This window comes from Passer domesticus, chromosome 17 (genome assembly GCF_036417665.1).
Source record: "Passer domesticus isolate bPasDom1 chromosome 17, bPasDom1.hap1, whole genome shotgun sequence".
Taxonomy (NCBI): domain Eukaryota; kingdom Metazoa; phylum Chordata; class Aves; order Passeriformes; family Passeridae; genus Passer; species Passer domesticus.
The window spans coordinates 2,702,266-2,719,143 of NC_087490.1; the positions used below are offsets into that span (position 1 = coordinate 2,702,266).

The 16,878-nt window shown below is 44.8% G+C and overlaps 2 protein-coding genes across 6 annotated transcripts in view; both read right to left on the reverse strand.

The window, feature by feature from the left end:
• Positions 1-2,068, reverse strand: part of ADORA2A (adenosine A2a receptor) — a 29,027-nt gene extending 26,959 nt beyond the window's left edge. The window contains exon 1 of one of the 2 annotated variants that reach the window (XM_064392238.1): positions 1,570-2,068. The gene's annotated coding sequence lies outside the window, so the exon portion shown is untranslated. Of the gene's footprint in view, positions 1-1,167; positions 1,265-1,569 lie in introns of those variants that run through there. The other variant, XM_064392240.1, reaches the window with a different exon arrangement.
• Positions 2,069-9,045: 6,977 nt separating this feature from the next.
• Positions 9,046-16,878, reverse strand: part of SPECC1L (sperm antigen with calponin homology and coiled-coil domains 1 like) — a 62,840-nt gene continuing 55,007 nt past the window's right edge. For all 4 annotated transcript variants that reach the window (XM_064392546.1, XM_064392547.1, XM_064392548.1 and 1 more), the window contains exon 16: positions 9,046-16,091. In XM_064392546.1, coding sequence (XP_064248616.1) covers positions 16,002-16,091 — 90 coding nt within the window. In that variant the 3' untranslated portion in view covers positions 9,046-16,001. The remainder of the gene's footprint in view (positions 16,092-16,878) is intronic.

Below are 16,878 nucleotides of genomic sequence, written 5' to 3' on the forward strand. Positions count from 1 at the left end.
GTGCCCCTCCCTGCCCTGTGCCCCTCGCTGCCCTGCGCCCCTCGCTGCCCTGCGCCCCTCTCTGCCCTGTGCCCCTCGCTGCCCTGTGCCCCTCGCTGCCCTGTGCTCCTCGCTGCCCTGTGCTCCTCTCTGCCCTGTGCCCCTCTCTGCCCTGTGCTCCTCTCTGCCCTGTGCCCCTCTCTGCCCTGTGCCCCTCTCTGCCCTGTGCCCCTCGCTGCCCTGCGCCCCTCGCTGCCCTGTGCCCCTCGCTGCCCTGTGCCCCTCGCTGCCCCGTGCCCCTCTCTGCCCCGTGCCCCTCGCTGCCCTGCGCCCCTCTCTGCCCTGTGCCCCTCTCTGCCCTGTGTCCCTCTCTGCCCTGTGCCCCTCTCTGCCCTGTGTTCCTCTCTGCCCTGTGCCCCTCGCTGCCCTGCGCCCTCCGCGGGAGCGGCTCCACCGCGGGGCCGGGGCTGAGCGCTCCCGGGCAGGGGAAAGGAGCTCGGCTGGGGAACTTTCAGCTGCTCGGCAGAGATAAGGCAGAGCTGGGGCTTCTGGGGACAAGACCGCGCAGGTTTGAAGCCATCTATTCAGTCCCTGGATAGAAGTCCATCTTTTCCCTTTAACACCACTGTGAAGCGGACAGAAACCTCCTTTGAAAGCACTACAGAGAAGTTGGCAGGATGAAGGGTGCTCCCCTGGAATTTTATGATTAAGCACAAATATCTGCTGGAAGGCCAAGGAGGGGTGGGTGCAGGGAGGCAAAGTCCAGCACCTGATGTTCGAGGGAAGATCCGCGGAGCAAACATCTTGGAGCGCGGGGGTGTGTCGGGGCACTGACAGCCGGGAGCGAAACGCACCGGCCCCGCGGGGAAACACCGTGCGAGCCGGGCCAGGAGAAAGCGGCAGCAGGGCAAAATCGCCCCGTCTGGGGCTGGCGGCTCGGCTGCACCGAGAGGGCAGCGAGCGGCCACTTTTCAAACTGGCGGGACGGGCAGCAGAGGGACGCGGCTGCCGCGGACGCCGCGAGGGAAACCGAGCCGCGCACGGCGCTGCCGGGCCGGGACCGAGCCGCGCTCGGGATGCTCCGGCGGGACGAGCCCCGCAGCCCGCCCCGGCCGGGAGGCCCCGCTCCGCCCCGGGAGCTCGCCCCGGGCCCCCCGCCCCTCCCCGCGGCCCGCCGGCCTCACCCACCTGGCCTGCGGAGCGCTGCGCTCCGGCCGCGCCCGGAGCCGCTCCCGGTGCCGGCGCTGCCCCGCTCCGCTCCCGCCTCCGCGCAGGACGCGGCCGCCGCGGCTCCCCCTGCAGGGCGGCGCGGGGCGGGCACGGCACGGGAACGGGACCGGGAACGGCACTGGGAACAGCTCCGTGAACGGCACCGGGACCGGGAACGGCTCCGGGAACGGCACCGGGAACAGCTCTGAGAACGGCACCGAGACGGGCTCCGGGACCGGCTCCGGAACGGCTCCGGGAACGGCACCGGGAACAGCTCCCGGCCCCGCGGTTCGGGCGCCCGGCAGCCCCGCAGCTTTACCTGGCGAGCCGGCACCGACACGGCCGGCCCGGAGAGCATCCCCGCAGAGGGAAGGAACTTACTTGAGAGTCCTGGCTTGGCGTGAGGGACCTGCGAGTGACAGCAGCGCGCTTTGACCGGACTCGATCTGCATACAATGAAAGGAGGAAAGAAAGGAGAGGAGAGGAAAGGAGAGGAGAGGGAAAAGGGAAGGGGAGAGGGCAGAGGGGAGGAGAGCAGAGGAGGGCTTTCTCGCTACATTATTTTAAGCATCTACTTCTTTCCAGGCTGGAAAACCCACCCAGCAGTCGGAGCCCGCAGCTGCAGCGCTCGGAGCTGCGGGGACTCCGGGCCAGGCTGCACACACAGGGCAGCTCCACTCCTTCTCCTCCCAGCTGCCACTACTACCCACGGAAAGGAGCCCTGGAAGCGCTTAGGAGCTCTCTGCAGAGACTCTGAGAGCAGTTCCCCATTCCCAGCGGGCTGTGGATGCCCAGCACTCTCCACATTTCCTGCCGGCGCTGCCCCTGGGGCCGCGCTGTCCCCAGGCAGCTCCGCTCCTCGCAGGACTCGGGGACAGCCTGACTCATCTCGCAGCAATTTTGAAACAGGGGGAGAACCTCTCAAGAATTGCATCCCACTGGTCTTTGTGGGTATCTTCTAAGTTTTTTAAGTTCTATTTTTCACGTTTACCTCTTAGCAAGTAAGGAATCTACGTGTTCCTATTGGGTGGACACTGCAAACAGGAAAAACCACCAGCGTGACTCCACGCTTCCCACCAGCTCCATGGCAGGTCCCAGCCTGTGACAGACTGATCCACCCCAGCGACAGCCAGCCCAGGCCCCTCTGTGCAGGGACTCCTTGTTTTATTCCAGGATTCCCCACTCCAAAAGCATTCCCACACCACTGACACCCAGCACTGCTCACCCTGCCTTCCCTGGCATGCTTTACATCTCCTTGGTGCAACAAGACAGTAGGAAAGAAGGAGCAGAACTGGCTCCAGCCCCTCCAGTGCCAACCTCAAAATCTGTGAGCATCTAAGCATTAAAAACCCAGCAGTGGCAGCAGCAGCCAGCACCTGAGCTGCCCTCCCCTCCTGCACTCTTACCCCAGTCAGGAAGGCAGGCTGGTTCATGGGCTGGCTCAGCTGGGAACTACAGAGCAGAGTGAAGGCTGCTCCAAACACAATGGAAATCCTCTGGGGAGGAAAAAAAAAGGAATTTTTCCCAGGAAGTTACAGAAAAAGCTGGAGTAATTTACCACACAGTTAACATGAAATGATTTTTTAAGGAACACATACAGTGACTAGCCAAGAGAAAAAAAACGAAAGTGGGAGATGAGAAAATTAGGAGCCTCATCAAAACATGCTGCATAGATGATAGATTTAGAAATGCCACCTGCCTACATGATGTTTACCAGAGCTTTAAAAAAATGCTGACACTAGGAATGGGATACTACTCATGTAAGGGTCTCACATCTGCCCTGTACAAGAGGTGGTATTTTCCCACTCCTAGCTGATATTCCATGAAATTTTATGCTGGGCAATTGTTTTTGAACTAGAGGAGCAGGTCAGGATCAGCTGCCTGCCATGCTCTGCTGCATCTGCTCCGTGCTGCTCCTTGCAGGGCAGTGTTTGCTGTGTTGCAGAGGTTGCCTCACTCTTTGGCCCAGATCCTCAAAGCCATCCAAATGACTCTCTCCCACTAAAATCAATGAAAGCTGGAAATAATACTTTTAAGGAGCAGGGATGCAGTTTCTAAATATTATTTTGTTCTCAAATACATTAAACATAGCTGTTGCAGTCAACCCTCTTGGCTGAACTGCCAGACTGGTTTATTCCAACCATGCCATCCTCAATATATCACCTCACAAGTTTGCCAAGTCACAAATGTTGATCACCATACCTGTGAAGGACCCCAGAAATGCATCATTGGGTGTTTCTTTTCCCAGCTTTTTGATTTTTTTTGTACTCTTTGATTTTTTGTAGCTAACCAATTTTAAGAGTATTTGATGTAGACTACATAGATTTTCTTTTAAATCAGCAAGTCATAGAAGATTCAAAACAAATGTCCAAGTACTTTCACAGGACTGGCTGGTAATGGCTCCCTGACCAGTTTCTAAAGCTTCTGAGGAATTACTTTCCTTTTATGAAAGTGTTCTGGTACCAGAAGCACTGGTTCCTTCCCTCACTGGCCATTCCAGTTTGGATGGCACATCAGATCTCTATTGTCACCTATTGATTTTATCTGTGCAGCTGGGAACTCTGCAGTGATCCAAGATGTTAAAATCAGTATTAACACCTCACAGAGCAATGAAGCCAGACCCTCTATGGCTTCTGCATGCTCATTTCTCACTTCTGCACAAGTAACTGTGTTTATAATGAGCAGCTGCTGGTTTATGTCCTATTCAGCAGTTGGATAAGGCAATTTCCATTACTATAATAAGATCTGAATAGATCTGTTACCTTTCTTTTGAACTAAAAAATTAATTGGTTTTTTAGTGGTTCTATGCCATTGTCCTTGTCAAGTATCAGACCATAATTCTTGTGCATATTCCATGTGCACTGTCCTTACCTCTGGGTATTTCTACTTATTCCTTCCCTTACCAGTGGCCAATGACAGTAAATTGACAGTAAGGAATACAAACAGCTTTTTTATCTTTTGTTTTTTATAATAAATGCAGGGGTGGAAACACCAGAGAGTGCAACTTCCCTCGGTCACTCTGGAGAATAAACCAGCATTACTGTGAGTGCTGTGCCCAGGCAGTTTGAGAAGGGATGACATGAAGAGACAGGCTGAAACCTCCTGGAAACAAAACAGCTTCCAGCAGCCCCCACAGCCATGGGGGGGCTGCCACACGTTCAGAGCCAGCTCTGAGCTGAAAGGAGTCCAGGACTGCAAGGACAGGAATTACATTTTCTGCTTCTGCCATGTGCAGCCAAGACAGGCGTTCTCATTCCTGGAAAGCAGAGCTGCAGTGACATCCTGCTCACTGAACAAGCCAAACTCCTCAGTTTGGGCACCTGGAAAAGGGGGATAAGGATATTTGCACTCCTCAGATTCAGCAACTCAGCTCAAGCAGTGAACTCTAGAAAGCCTGTGCAGAACAACCCTTGAAATGCTGACTCCAAAAAGGTGAGAGCAAAGTAAATAAAACCTCATGCTCGAGACCCATTGAGACTCTCACCCTTCTCTCTGTGGCACTGCCCAAGTGACACCTTGGGGACACCAGGGATACCCCTGGAACACAAAACAGACTCCTAACCAAACACAGCCTGCCACCCTGGGAAGCAGAAAATTGTACCCAGGTACTGAGGCTTCCACGTGGAGGACTGAAAAATGATCAGTTTGTCTAGGACAGATTCTGGAAGAATTAATCTTACATCAAACAGAAAAAAATATTTCTGTCTTTACAAAGAGATCAATGCTTTATGAGTTTTGAGGCTCTTCTCTGTCATGAAATTTTTCTTTCCAACCTGACTGAATTATTTAATATGTGCAAAATTACATTTAAGGGATGCATATTTTACCAAGAACATCAAACTGAGTGTTGCATTAGCACACGTGTTCAATGTTGTCAAACAAGACATTTAAATTGTGTGTTCTGACTTGTACACATCCCATTCCCACAAATACTGCCTGAATCTCCTCAAAAGCAATGAAAGACACCTGTGTTAGCCTAAAAGAAGGGATGAGGGCACAGTTATTGAGGTCCTTTGGATACACCAGCAAATCCTTCAACATTAAAGACAGTTATATATATATATAAATATATAAATACAAATCTGTGTGTTTGTATATATGTGATTATTTCACACACATTGTTCAATGTAAAATATTTTATTGCATTTTTAAAATCAACATGGGGAAAACTCGATTTTTCTGAAGAGTGTCTCCTTTAACAAAGTTACACATGCAGAACTGTGCTGGCATGCCCATGGCTGAAATCATGATGAAGGACACTCCCGTGTCAGAGACTGAAGCCTTTTGCACCAACTGTTCAATTCCAGCACAGGAGGAGTTCATCTTTTACCAAAGGCTTAAGGAAAAGAAGCAAAGCATATCCCCAACAGCCCGAGTCCAGTCTGGGTCAGGAACAAAGGAAGGATTTTCAGTAATTTCATGTCAGGAGTTGACTACTCTCATAAAGACACTGCCCAAACAGACTGTGGCTTTATTCCTCTCAATGCTACCCAGCATGACAGACTATGAGATGGAATTCAATCTAAATTTAAGCACTCTCTGTAAACTATTAATAGAAGAAAAACTGGTAGCATGAATCATCATGTGGGAGCTGCAGAGCAACAGCTAAAATATAACTTACCTTTACACAATAAATGAACTGTTGGAGTTGAAAGGCCCAGCAGAAGTCACTTGATTCTTCTTCACTTGAACTATTCTCATTTTATTCTGAGGAGCAATGAGAGGGCAGCCCTTACTCAACTCTACAAAACACACATTGTGTATAATCCAGTTTTGTCACAACACAAATTAGAGATAAAAAGTGGCTGCTGACCCTGCTCCCCATCACTCCCTGCCAGGCAAGAGCGTGTGCTGGCCACCTTGGTGCAAAATGACACAGCTTCAGAGGTTTAGAGTTGAGCTCATGCTTTAGCTGCCATTTCAATGCCAGCTGTACCCCTGGCCAAGAGCAGAGCAGCACCAAACCCTCCTGTGGCGTTTTGTCTCTGCCCAGACCAAAGTCCAGCTCTATTCATTTCTCAGAGCAGCCGTTTTTCTGGGGGGGATTTTTTGCAGCTCCTGAACTGCAAAGCTGACAATGCAAAGCTGATTTTGCAGACAGCCCTGGCTATGCCCAGGGCAGGCTGTGCCCTGGTGCAGCCCATGGACTCCGAGTGTGGCCCCACGGAGACACAGCCTTAACTCAACACAGTGGCATTCTGGTGCTCTGTGGGATATTTATTTTTGAAAAATATGATATTGTCAACAGCTCAGTGAAGTTGTCTCCAGACTGTTATGTCTCCTTCTCAAGTTTCTTTCATTTTTAAGAGCTTAACTTTTAGGCTTCTGGCGTAAGGAAAGAGCCTAAAATGGTTTAAGAAAAGGACATAAACAAGGGAGTGAGCTATGCACAGCACTGGAGAGCAGCACAAATAGTGCCCCACACTATAGGATCAATGCAGATGTCTAAGGGCAAAAATACTGTGATGAGACACCAACCCCATTTTCACAATGAGATGAAGAAGGTTTCAAAGAGCTAAAAATCCCGAAAGACAAAGACCATTTAAGAAAAGTCAACACCATATTTTTCAAATAGGGCATTTAATACACAGAAATTCAGTCCTACATAAAGGGTTAAACAATGGTGACACAGAGGAAACAGCAGACAAAGGCTCATAAAAGCCTTAACCTGGATTAGAATTGGTGGCACCACTCCCTCATCTGCTTCTTTAAAAATTCCTAGACAATGCTTTTTTTCTGAACAAAGACTTGCATGGGAGAAGTTTCAATTCAACTCTTCTAATAGAAATGGAACTAATAAAAATATTTAATTAGACATAAATGCTCTTCTAATCTTGAGCTGCCAGGAACAGAGACACTAATTGGCCAACCTGCCCACTCAAGGTGCTGGGCTGCAGCACCAAGCAGAATTCAGAGAAGGTGCTGGGGCTTCCTCAATGCCAACACAGCTTCCCCAGCAAATTCAAAGGGGAATCCACTCAACCTTTAGTAGTGAGGATGAAAAAGAAAACCAGCTTGAGATATGAGAACGTCTCAAGATGAAATGCTGGGCTCAAGGAAAGGTAGTGCTGAAAAAACACCACAGACCAAGCCCTGAGTGAGGGCTGAGAGGGGCACAGAACCCAGCTCCCTTTTTGTTGGTTTTTTAAGTTCTGCTGTAGCTACTGGCTGTAAATTGCTTCCTAGTTCATAAGAAAGTTTAGAAAGGAGTTAACCTTCAATGATAAGGGTCTCCTCTAAAATAATTCTGTGTGGTAATAATGCACATCTTGTGAGCTCCTCTGATCTCTGCCCTCAGTAGAACTCTCTGCTACAGACATGATTTAATCCAGGTCTCTTCTGTCCATCAAAGCCATTGTGAAACCCTTTAGCACAATTTCAGCAGAAGGTCTTTGTTGCTATCCACAGAATTTAACAATTTCAGCAGAAGGTCTGTGTTGCTAACCTAGTTCCTCCACAGAATTTAACTGCAGAAAACCCATGACTCCAATATCAGATTCTGTGACTCAACACAATGGAATATTACATTGCTGTTGTTTTAGAGGTGTTTATTTCACTATTCCATATAGCTGTAGCTTTTCATTACAGTAAGATCTTAAAAATTAATGAACCAATTTTATTATATTCAATTTATACACACTTACGGAGCTGGTTTTACATTTTTAACAGAATTTTTTAGTGTCAGCTTGGAAGACGACCCATGAAAATACTCTGGTGAAGGAATATCATTTCAGTGGATATGGAAAAGTTGCAGCTCTACAGACTGTGCAGACCCTGCAGTTTCAGCATCCCTGAGGCCTGGCCCAGTCCAGATGCCCACTGCACGTGGAGCAGTCCCTCCCATGGGCTGCCAGGTGCTTCTTACAGAAAATAAGAATATCTATTTTCTGACATGACTGTACTGCAATACACTTCTGAAACATTTATTTGCAAGAGAAGTACTAAAAACAGGATATAAATCCATTTTAAGAACTAAAATGTTTTCTTAAATCAGGCATGTTCTTTAACCACACACCTCCAGCAGCTCCAGACACTGCAGGCAGGACTGCAAGGAGCTCTCAGGGAGAATATTTCACCTCAAGAAAGGAGAAACAAGACACTTTCTTGCAGAAAAACATAACTGAGACAAAGACTTTTCTGGACTGCTGAAGTCAGAAAACCACACAAAATATTTAAAAAAAAAAAAAGGTAAAATTAAAATACCTACACTAGCCAGTGCCTTTCAGAACAACATTTACAATAATTAGGAGCTCAATCCAAACCTCTGGATCCAATTTATTCCAGAACACTTGAAATTAAACCAGCATTTGGAAACAGTTAGCATCCAGGACAATTTGAGACCAAACCAGGTTTAAGGTGTTCTAAGCTTTGTTTTCACCTGGAAAAGCTTGTGTTTAGGCTTCTGCTTCAAACAGTCTGAACTGTTCTAGAGATTAAGCCCCCAACCTCTCTCCAGCCCAATCCTTTAGAGACAGAGGGGTGAGCACACAATTGCCTTACTGGGGTTGGGCTAAGTTACATTTAATAATTGTAATCCTGCAATGTATTGCAGAAGTTGCCTAAACTGAACATATCCTCTGCAATTTCCTTCTCTAGAACAACACAGCCTAAGCAGATGCCTTAAACATGTCCCTCTTATCTGGGGTATTCACTCTCTTATCACTTAAAGCCCTTTGGGGGTAGAGGCTGCTGGTATCCCAAGAGAGATAGGATTTCCAAAAAAATCCTGAGGTTACATGCACACAAGCCCTTGGCACACACTCCTCACCTTCCTGCAACACTCCTGAACAAACAGTGCCAGAGGCAGCCTGAGAACAGCCCCCTGTGCAGGCCTTCCCCCAAGAAAACAAATACACATTCTCCTGTTTGCAACCTTTATTTCATGAATAATTAAGGAGAAAACATGGCAACATTGGCAAATTGAAGGCGTACATACTAAATACTCATACAGAATACATCATGGAGAAAGTAAATGCCCAGGTCTTTAGTGGTCCTTGCAAACTGGAAGCATATTGGGTCCTCCAAAAGGTTTAGCTTAACACAGGCTTGCTGACTTCTCAAGTTCCAATCATTTCCAACTTGGGGCTTTCAAACCACAAACAGGGTGAAATACAATTGGAACACTCATTCAGATTTTCCTCAGAGCTGATTTCTCAGCTCTAACCAGAAGCAAACAACATGTTTTTTCCTCCTTGCCATTTAAATATATACACTAATACACCAGCCTAAGAATTCAAGACATAAGCACTTGTTGAAACACGTTCCATGTTATTCAGAACCTGCAGGAGCACTTATCTGTACACACATTTATACATGTGGGTACATCTGTACATTTATGCAAAGCCTCTCTCTATGTAAGATATGTGTAAACTATTCAAAAAGCAAAGTACTTGCACTTGTCTGGAGGAATTTCTAAACCCATACACAGACTGACACACAACAGCTGTGCTCCAGGGAAGAGCAAAACCTAGACAAATCAGAAGAGCTGGAAGGATGAGAAGAGCTTTTAGAATCACTGGGTTTATGTCATCTTTAAAGACCATGGAAAGTGAGCTTAAAATTAGCTATTTAGGAGATATCATTACTGGCTGCAGTGTCATCTCAAACAAGGTTAGTCCTTATCCAGTATAGTGCTCTGAAGTCAGACTGAGGCATCAATAAAATTCTGTTCTTCCACCAAGTCCAAAATTCCTCCCACTTCTGTCAGTTCTGCCTCACACCTGAACTGGAAGCACCCTCCAAGAGGAGGAGGGTACCAAATAATGCCCTTCTGGGTTTGATCAGGAGAGCTGTCCAGTATTAAATGGGATCACTGAATTACTTCAGAGACACTGAACAGCTCCTGATCATTACTGACCTAAAGTGAACTTACAGTCTGGAGGCAAACTAGTCTATGCCTTGTTTAGTAGTGTTGTACTTTCTTCCCATTAGATAATATACAGAAAAAAACCACATTTCTGTTCAAAAAAACCCTTCAGATACATATAAAAGTGCTACTTATAGACAGAAAAATTAACCTTACAATACACATAAAACCAAAAGTTTCTATCACACTGAAATGTTGTAAGTTACAAGGATTAATTACTTGAGAATGTTACATGTATTTGTGCCCTCCTAGATGAACTGATTTCCAAGTAACCATCCTAAGTGAGCATATGCAATAATTGGAAACCATTAAAAGCCTCCAGAGACATTTCAACAATGTAACAAAAACAACAAAAAAATTAAAATATGAAAGAAAAAAAAAAAAGAAAGAAAAAAAAAGAGAAGAGCCCCTTTTTCCTCATTTGTTGAAAGAGTTCAGAATCACAAATGGGCTATTCCATTATTGCAAGTGCAGTCCACAGTCAGAACAGGTCAGTTCATGAACTGTGGAGCTGGGACTGCCAATGGCTCCTGTGCAGCAGGAAATGTCTGCTGGGCTCCCTCACTACCATATAAATACACCAGTTACATGCAATTAAAATAATACATGGATCCCTAGGTGAAAATGCACATCACACATTCCTGTGCTGGGGCAGAGCAGGTTCCAAGCCTTGACTTCCCCAAGCAACTTCCTCATATTCTAGAACTATGCAAAATACAAAAGCCTTACAAAAGTGCAACAAAACTAGCTTTATGACATTTTTCTTTCCATTTCCATAAATACAATCTCATAAAAATATTATTAAACAGAAGCATACTTCCCAGTGGAGAACTAACAGGCCACATTTCAGCTTTCAGTAAATGCTTTTGCCTAAACTGAAAACCCCTGAAAATAGGGGATTAAAATGAAACCAGCTTAATTGCATCAGGCTGCTGTAATATTCCTCTATTTTACCCTCCTTTATGTTTACCCTCCTGCTCTGCATCCCCAAGTCCTGCTGGGAAGCTTATGTGCAGCTCTGAGGCAGACAGTGGCCTTTGGGTAAGGAATATTCCAAGCAAAAGCTAATGTCACCTGGAAGGAAGTCATCTGGTATTCATAGGTTTTACTAAAGCTTCATTGGGAGGAAATAATTTTAATACCCCAGAATGAATTAGCTCCAGGAGATCAGGACAGTGGCTTTGTCATACAGAGTTCAAGGGTGTTTGCATCTAAACAACTGCCAAGTGTAGCAAAAACATAAGGAAAAAAACAACTTGTATCAATTAATAGAAATCAGAACTGTACAAACCTCAACCTTTTAAGTTATTTAGCATTAATTATCCACAGCATACTTGCTACATATTCCAGATGCTTAACATCTTGGGCTAGATAATTATAGAGTGTACTACAAGGCTGATTCTGAAATCAGGGAACACAACAGAAGAACCTTAGATGAAGGAGGGACACAGCAAGCCACACAGTAATTTAAAACCCATCCAGCCCCTCTCCTGTAAAGCAGAAATACTATTAAAAATACCTTTCTAAATAGGGACAATTGAATGTATTAAGAGCTGTCTGTGTCACTAACTTGGGAAAGCACAATGGCATGTCCAGCACTGGTGGCTGACAAAGACACTTGAATAGCCCTTCTCACCAAGTCATGTCTCAAACTGCTTAATATTAGCCTGAAGAAAGGGATACACTAATGGCAGCTTAAAGGAAGGACTTGCAGAAATAGAGCTCACAGAACATAAAAAGCAAACAGAAATAAATATTTACCAAGTCTAGGGAAGGACCACAAACCAACCATAGTTAACTCAGTCCACCCATGAACATGACTATTTTAAGGTTCTCTTTCTAGACCACCTCAGCATAATTCATTTCTAGGCAAAAAGTAGCATGAAGATGTACAGCTGGATTTCTCCCCAGAAGAATTTTGCCCCTTAGGAGCTCCTGCTTGGGGCTGTTAGTTGCAAGAGGCAAACCAGAAGTGAAGTCACCACAGGAGCAGAGTTTAAAGGTGTAACTTTCACTTCAGCCTTTGGAAGGAACTGTCACACACCACCTGAACACCAGGCAGTGTCCCCAGACCAGGCACAGGCAGGAAGAAAAACACCCACAACTTCTCCAAATCTCCAGCTTCCCAAATAATCTTGGTTAAAGCTAGGCTGGAATAAAAGTTGTGCCCTGAGCCAAATCTGCACAGAAAAAGAACTGAGTGAAAATAATCTTCTGGTGATGCAAATGAACCCAAATGTCTGGAGTGCTGAAACTGAAAAAATAGCTAAGGACTTAACAGTGAGATCAGGAAGAAAATGAGACTCCAATGTCACAGCTACACCTTTCACAAGGCAGATCCTCAGCAGCTCAAACCACTGCACCAGGACAGGAGGGCTCCAGTTTATTTCTCTTCATGCACCCAAAACCAGAGCATTCTCTGCTAGGGACATGAACAGGAGCTTACACCAATAAATTAAAGCAGAGTTCATTTAGCTCTGGCAAATTAAGGGCCTTCTAAGACACATTACAGAAAAACACAAACAGTGGAAATATTTCATAAAATCGGAGACAAAAAATTATCAGAAATACTAAGTGTAACTTGAACAATATATTTTATGCAAAAGAGACAAAAATCTACCTTTAAATCAGAGTATGTCACAATTATATACTATAGTCTGGACAAACCATCCACAAACACAAATTTAAAAATTAAAATTTCAGAGGCATGGGAATAAGACATTTTTATGAGGGCCAGAGATTCACACTGGAGATACTAAATTAGTGTTTCTATTGGAACAAACAGCCAAATCAAACTGGATTAAACCAAACCAAGTCTAGTGTAACACCTACAGGAGTGTTTCCACAGCATCCAGAGGATGACACAGCTGTACCTGCATCAGGATGTCCCACAGCTCCATTCTTGTTGCCCAGCTGGCCATGAGTAACCCTGATGTTCTACAGCACAGGCTTTTGCAAGGCACATAGTAAAATATAAATGGATGACAACATATTTTCAGCACATTCAGAAATATCTTCTGGATTAAAAGAGAAGTAAGTCAACATAAACTTGCACTTGACATGAACAAAAAACAAGGCTGTTTCAGGATTAACTATGAACAGAAACAAAACACAACAGTACATTTATTCCACATCCAGAAGGGCTACTGCTATTTTTCCTCTTGAGCAACTGAATGTGGTTTGGAGCTTCAGAAAGAGCCTCACTGCAGAGTGCAGCAGGGCACTGTGTCTGCTTTAGCTGCTCCATTGCTTCACTCCTCCCCCTGGGCAGCTGTGCAGCACCTCACACGGACAGGCTCAGACACAGCAGGACACAGAAACCTCCTCCTGAGCCCAGGGCTCCTGGGCTGGATTCACAGAGTGTCATCAGACAGATCACACCAAGAAGAAGTTCACAGAGCTCTGAAGTTCATAACAAGATCCCTGTTATAATTACTGCTGGCTTTTCTCTCTCTTCCTTTCTGAAAACCAGCAGTTCATGTTTTAACAGAAGGGATCTGGCAAACACGATTTCTCCTTTGACAAATGGTGACACTCTCAGGGTTATTGCAGTTAAGGATCTGACAACATTCCAGGTAAATGAAGATGACCATTGGACAGAAAAAAAATCAGCTCAAAGCTCAAATTACCTCACCAAAACAGGTCATGAGTGAATTTAGATCAAGAAATGTGATCCTTTTCATTAGAAAAATATTACTTTTTAACTCTAAGGCAATGAATAAGACAATCATAGATAAGGATATCTCTTCAGAGGATAAACAGAAGGGTTTTAAAACACTGCTTGGCAAAATCTGGAATTTAATAATAGGAGATAGAAAGCAAGACAGCAGTAATGTGTATTTCCACTAAGACTATTCTTACTGAAACTAATGAAGAAAAAAAAATTGAAGAAATATAGAGGAGAGGAAAATGCATTTCAGACTTTTATTAAAATCTATTAATGAAGATCGTTCACTTGAAACCTCGTCTGCAACAACTGTCTTTAGATTATGCTGGCTCTTCAAATGCACCAATTAATCATCTGAGGGTCTCTACTTCTGGTTCTAAAGAGCTGCAAGAATGAGACACTTCTGCTCTGAAAACTTCTCCAAAGGCCCTCAGCACAGGTTAAGTAGTTATTTTGCACAGTTCCATAATTCTCACAGGCACATATCAGTGTAAATGTGTATTCTTATACAATGCTAGAGACATGCTGAATTATTACTCTTCACGTGGGCTATGTTCTTCAGATGATGGGGTTTCGGATTTGGCAATATTTTTGAGTTAAATCTGTGCTTTTTTACCATGAAGAAGTTTCACAGATGCCAAGCACAGTTGCATTCACTGGGTTAACATCTATGACATTCAAGCTGTCCTTAACAGTCGTAAGAGCACCATAGAACAGATTTATTTTCTTTACAATGGGGTTACTGCTGAAAGAGCCTGTGCTTATAAATAGCAGCTGTTACAGAACTCACTGCTCAAGTTGGCTTCTGCTTAATATTAATGAGATGTTCCATGGCTGAACTGCTGCTAAGTGTTCAGAAAAGCAAGAGGCAGAAGCAATGACAGAATGAAGTTTCCCCTGGATTTGACAAACAAGATTACAACAAACAGCTCGTGACAAATGGAGCCATGAAGCCATTGGGAGCCATTAACATTCCACAGCAGGCCCTGAAGTGCCAGGACGTATCAACTCAATGATAGCTAAGGCACTTAAACTCTTTTGCCCAAGAGCTGCTAAATGAATTCAGGTACATTTTCAGAAAGAAAAAGAAGTTGAGCAGACTAAAGTTTCTCAACTCCTTCCTTGTGACAGTGAGTCATTTCCACACAATATTTGAGATGACTGGGTGGACACACATTACATCAGTTCCTCCACAGTCCTTCCCAGAGAACATCTCACCTTCTGTCACTCAGATGTGCAAGACCAACAAAAACCACACAAAAAATGGCAAAGCTGGATTTTGAGACAAACTATTTCATTATTACATCTTATTGAGAGTATCTTCTGAGCAGAAGAAATGCTATCCCAGTTCCAAACTTCCACCACAGACATCCACGACGTGTGCTCAGATTGCTGGAGAGGAGAGCCCGGGGTGGCTGCACAGGCAAAGCAGGAAGAGAGCAAAGAACAAGCCAGACAAGGGGTGATCATTGATTCATTTCTCTTATAGTGGAAGCACAGGGACTTTGCACAGGTTCCTTGAAGTGTAGTGTACCCTGAAAGCCAGGAGCTGCATGTGCTAGTCTTTACAATCCATAAGGTAAAGATGAAAGCCACATCACTGTGACAGAGGTAGGCTTATAATGAAGCTTTAGAATGAAGACTTCTTCTGTGCCAGATTTTTCGAGGTATCAAGAGCACTTTTCCCCTCAATTTGTCATTATGGAATCAAAGCTTGTTTTCCTAGAATATTGTGCACATTTTAAAGGATGGAAAATAGCTGTATAGGCAGTAACTAAGTTACCATTAAGAACTCTACTGTACGGGGCTGCCATATGCTGTGGGTAGAATATTCAGAGTCTGTGAAACCAGGATGCTACAGGAAGTTCAGTAATATGATGCCATGTTACTCTTTTCCTTCTCAAAGCTTGATCTGTACATTCAGTCTCCTATATGCCAGAGGAAGCATTCATCTCACTCTCCCAGCAAAGAAAGTTTCAGGAAGTCTGACTGGAAAGGCAGCACAGAAGTAGTTCAGGCTCTTTAGGCTACATAATTAATCTGAATAGCTTAATCACTTGGGTTATTCCAAGCACTGTGGCAACAAGTTTTTACTTTTAAACAGTTGTTCCCATGCTTAGTAGCTGAAGCAATCTGAGGCAATCCATGATAGTGTCACTGAAGTTTGAGGGGACTCAAATGTTGCCAGTTTTCAGTGAAATGGGGATTAGCATTTCAGTAAGATTTCCATCTGGTAGCTCACGTTGGTTGTGTCCCATGGATCTGCTGAATGATTGGGGTTCAGGTTTCAAAGTATTTGTAAATTGCTGTAACATACAGCATGACATTCTGCCAGTCTGGACGCTCCGTTCGCACCATTTCATTGATGTCCTGTCACAGAAAACAGATTGGTCAGAATCAGGAAATGAAAACCCTGAGAGCAATGTGGCAGTGTTTTCACACATTCCTGGGAATGGTAAATCTGTCACGTTTCCACAATTTAAAGCACTGATGAAGAAAGCTTTGTTTTCTTCCATATACCTCGGAATTACTTACAAAATGTAATGAATAGCATAGCTGTAGACAGTTCTTTTGTTGACTTGAGACTCAAATGCCTGATGCTGTGCATGCTCAAGCTGTGCCCCACTGAGCACAGCTGGTACAACAGTCAGACTTTACTGTTCACATAACCCTGCACCAGCCTTGCAAATCAACACAGGAACTGTGAGCCACAGAATCAAGGCCCAGATATATTAATTAAAGTTCAAAATTCCCATCAGGTTAAGCATCAATAACTGACTCTCATTTACCCTCTTCAGCACATGTACAAAGCAAAACAGAGTGATGCAGTTCCTAGCAATTTCTGTTACTGTAAGGCTCTGTTTGAAAGTTTTGGATGCAGGAATCTCCAGAACTCAAAAAAGTTGTGAGTTCTTTTAGCTGAACACCTTCTTCAGAAAACTAATAACTTCTACGTGCATTCCACTCCTGGTTACACACAGCAGGTTTCACACCCTTCTTAGCCCCTCACTCATGCAGTATGGATGAGAAAAAAATGCACAAACCTCCACATCACACACAGTGTGGATGTAGGTATGCAAATAGCTACTGACTTCTTCAGAGGGATGCAATTTGCACTTAGACTGAATTCCATTCCATTTGCCTGTCTGGAGTATCT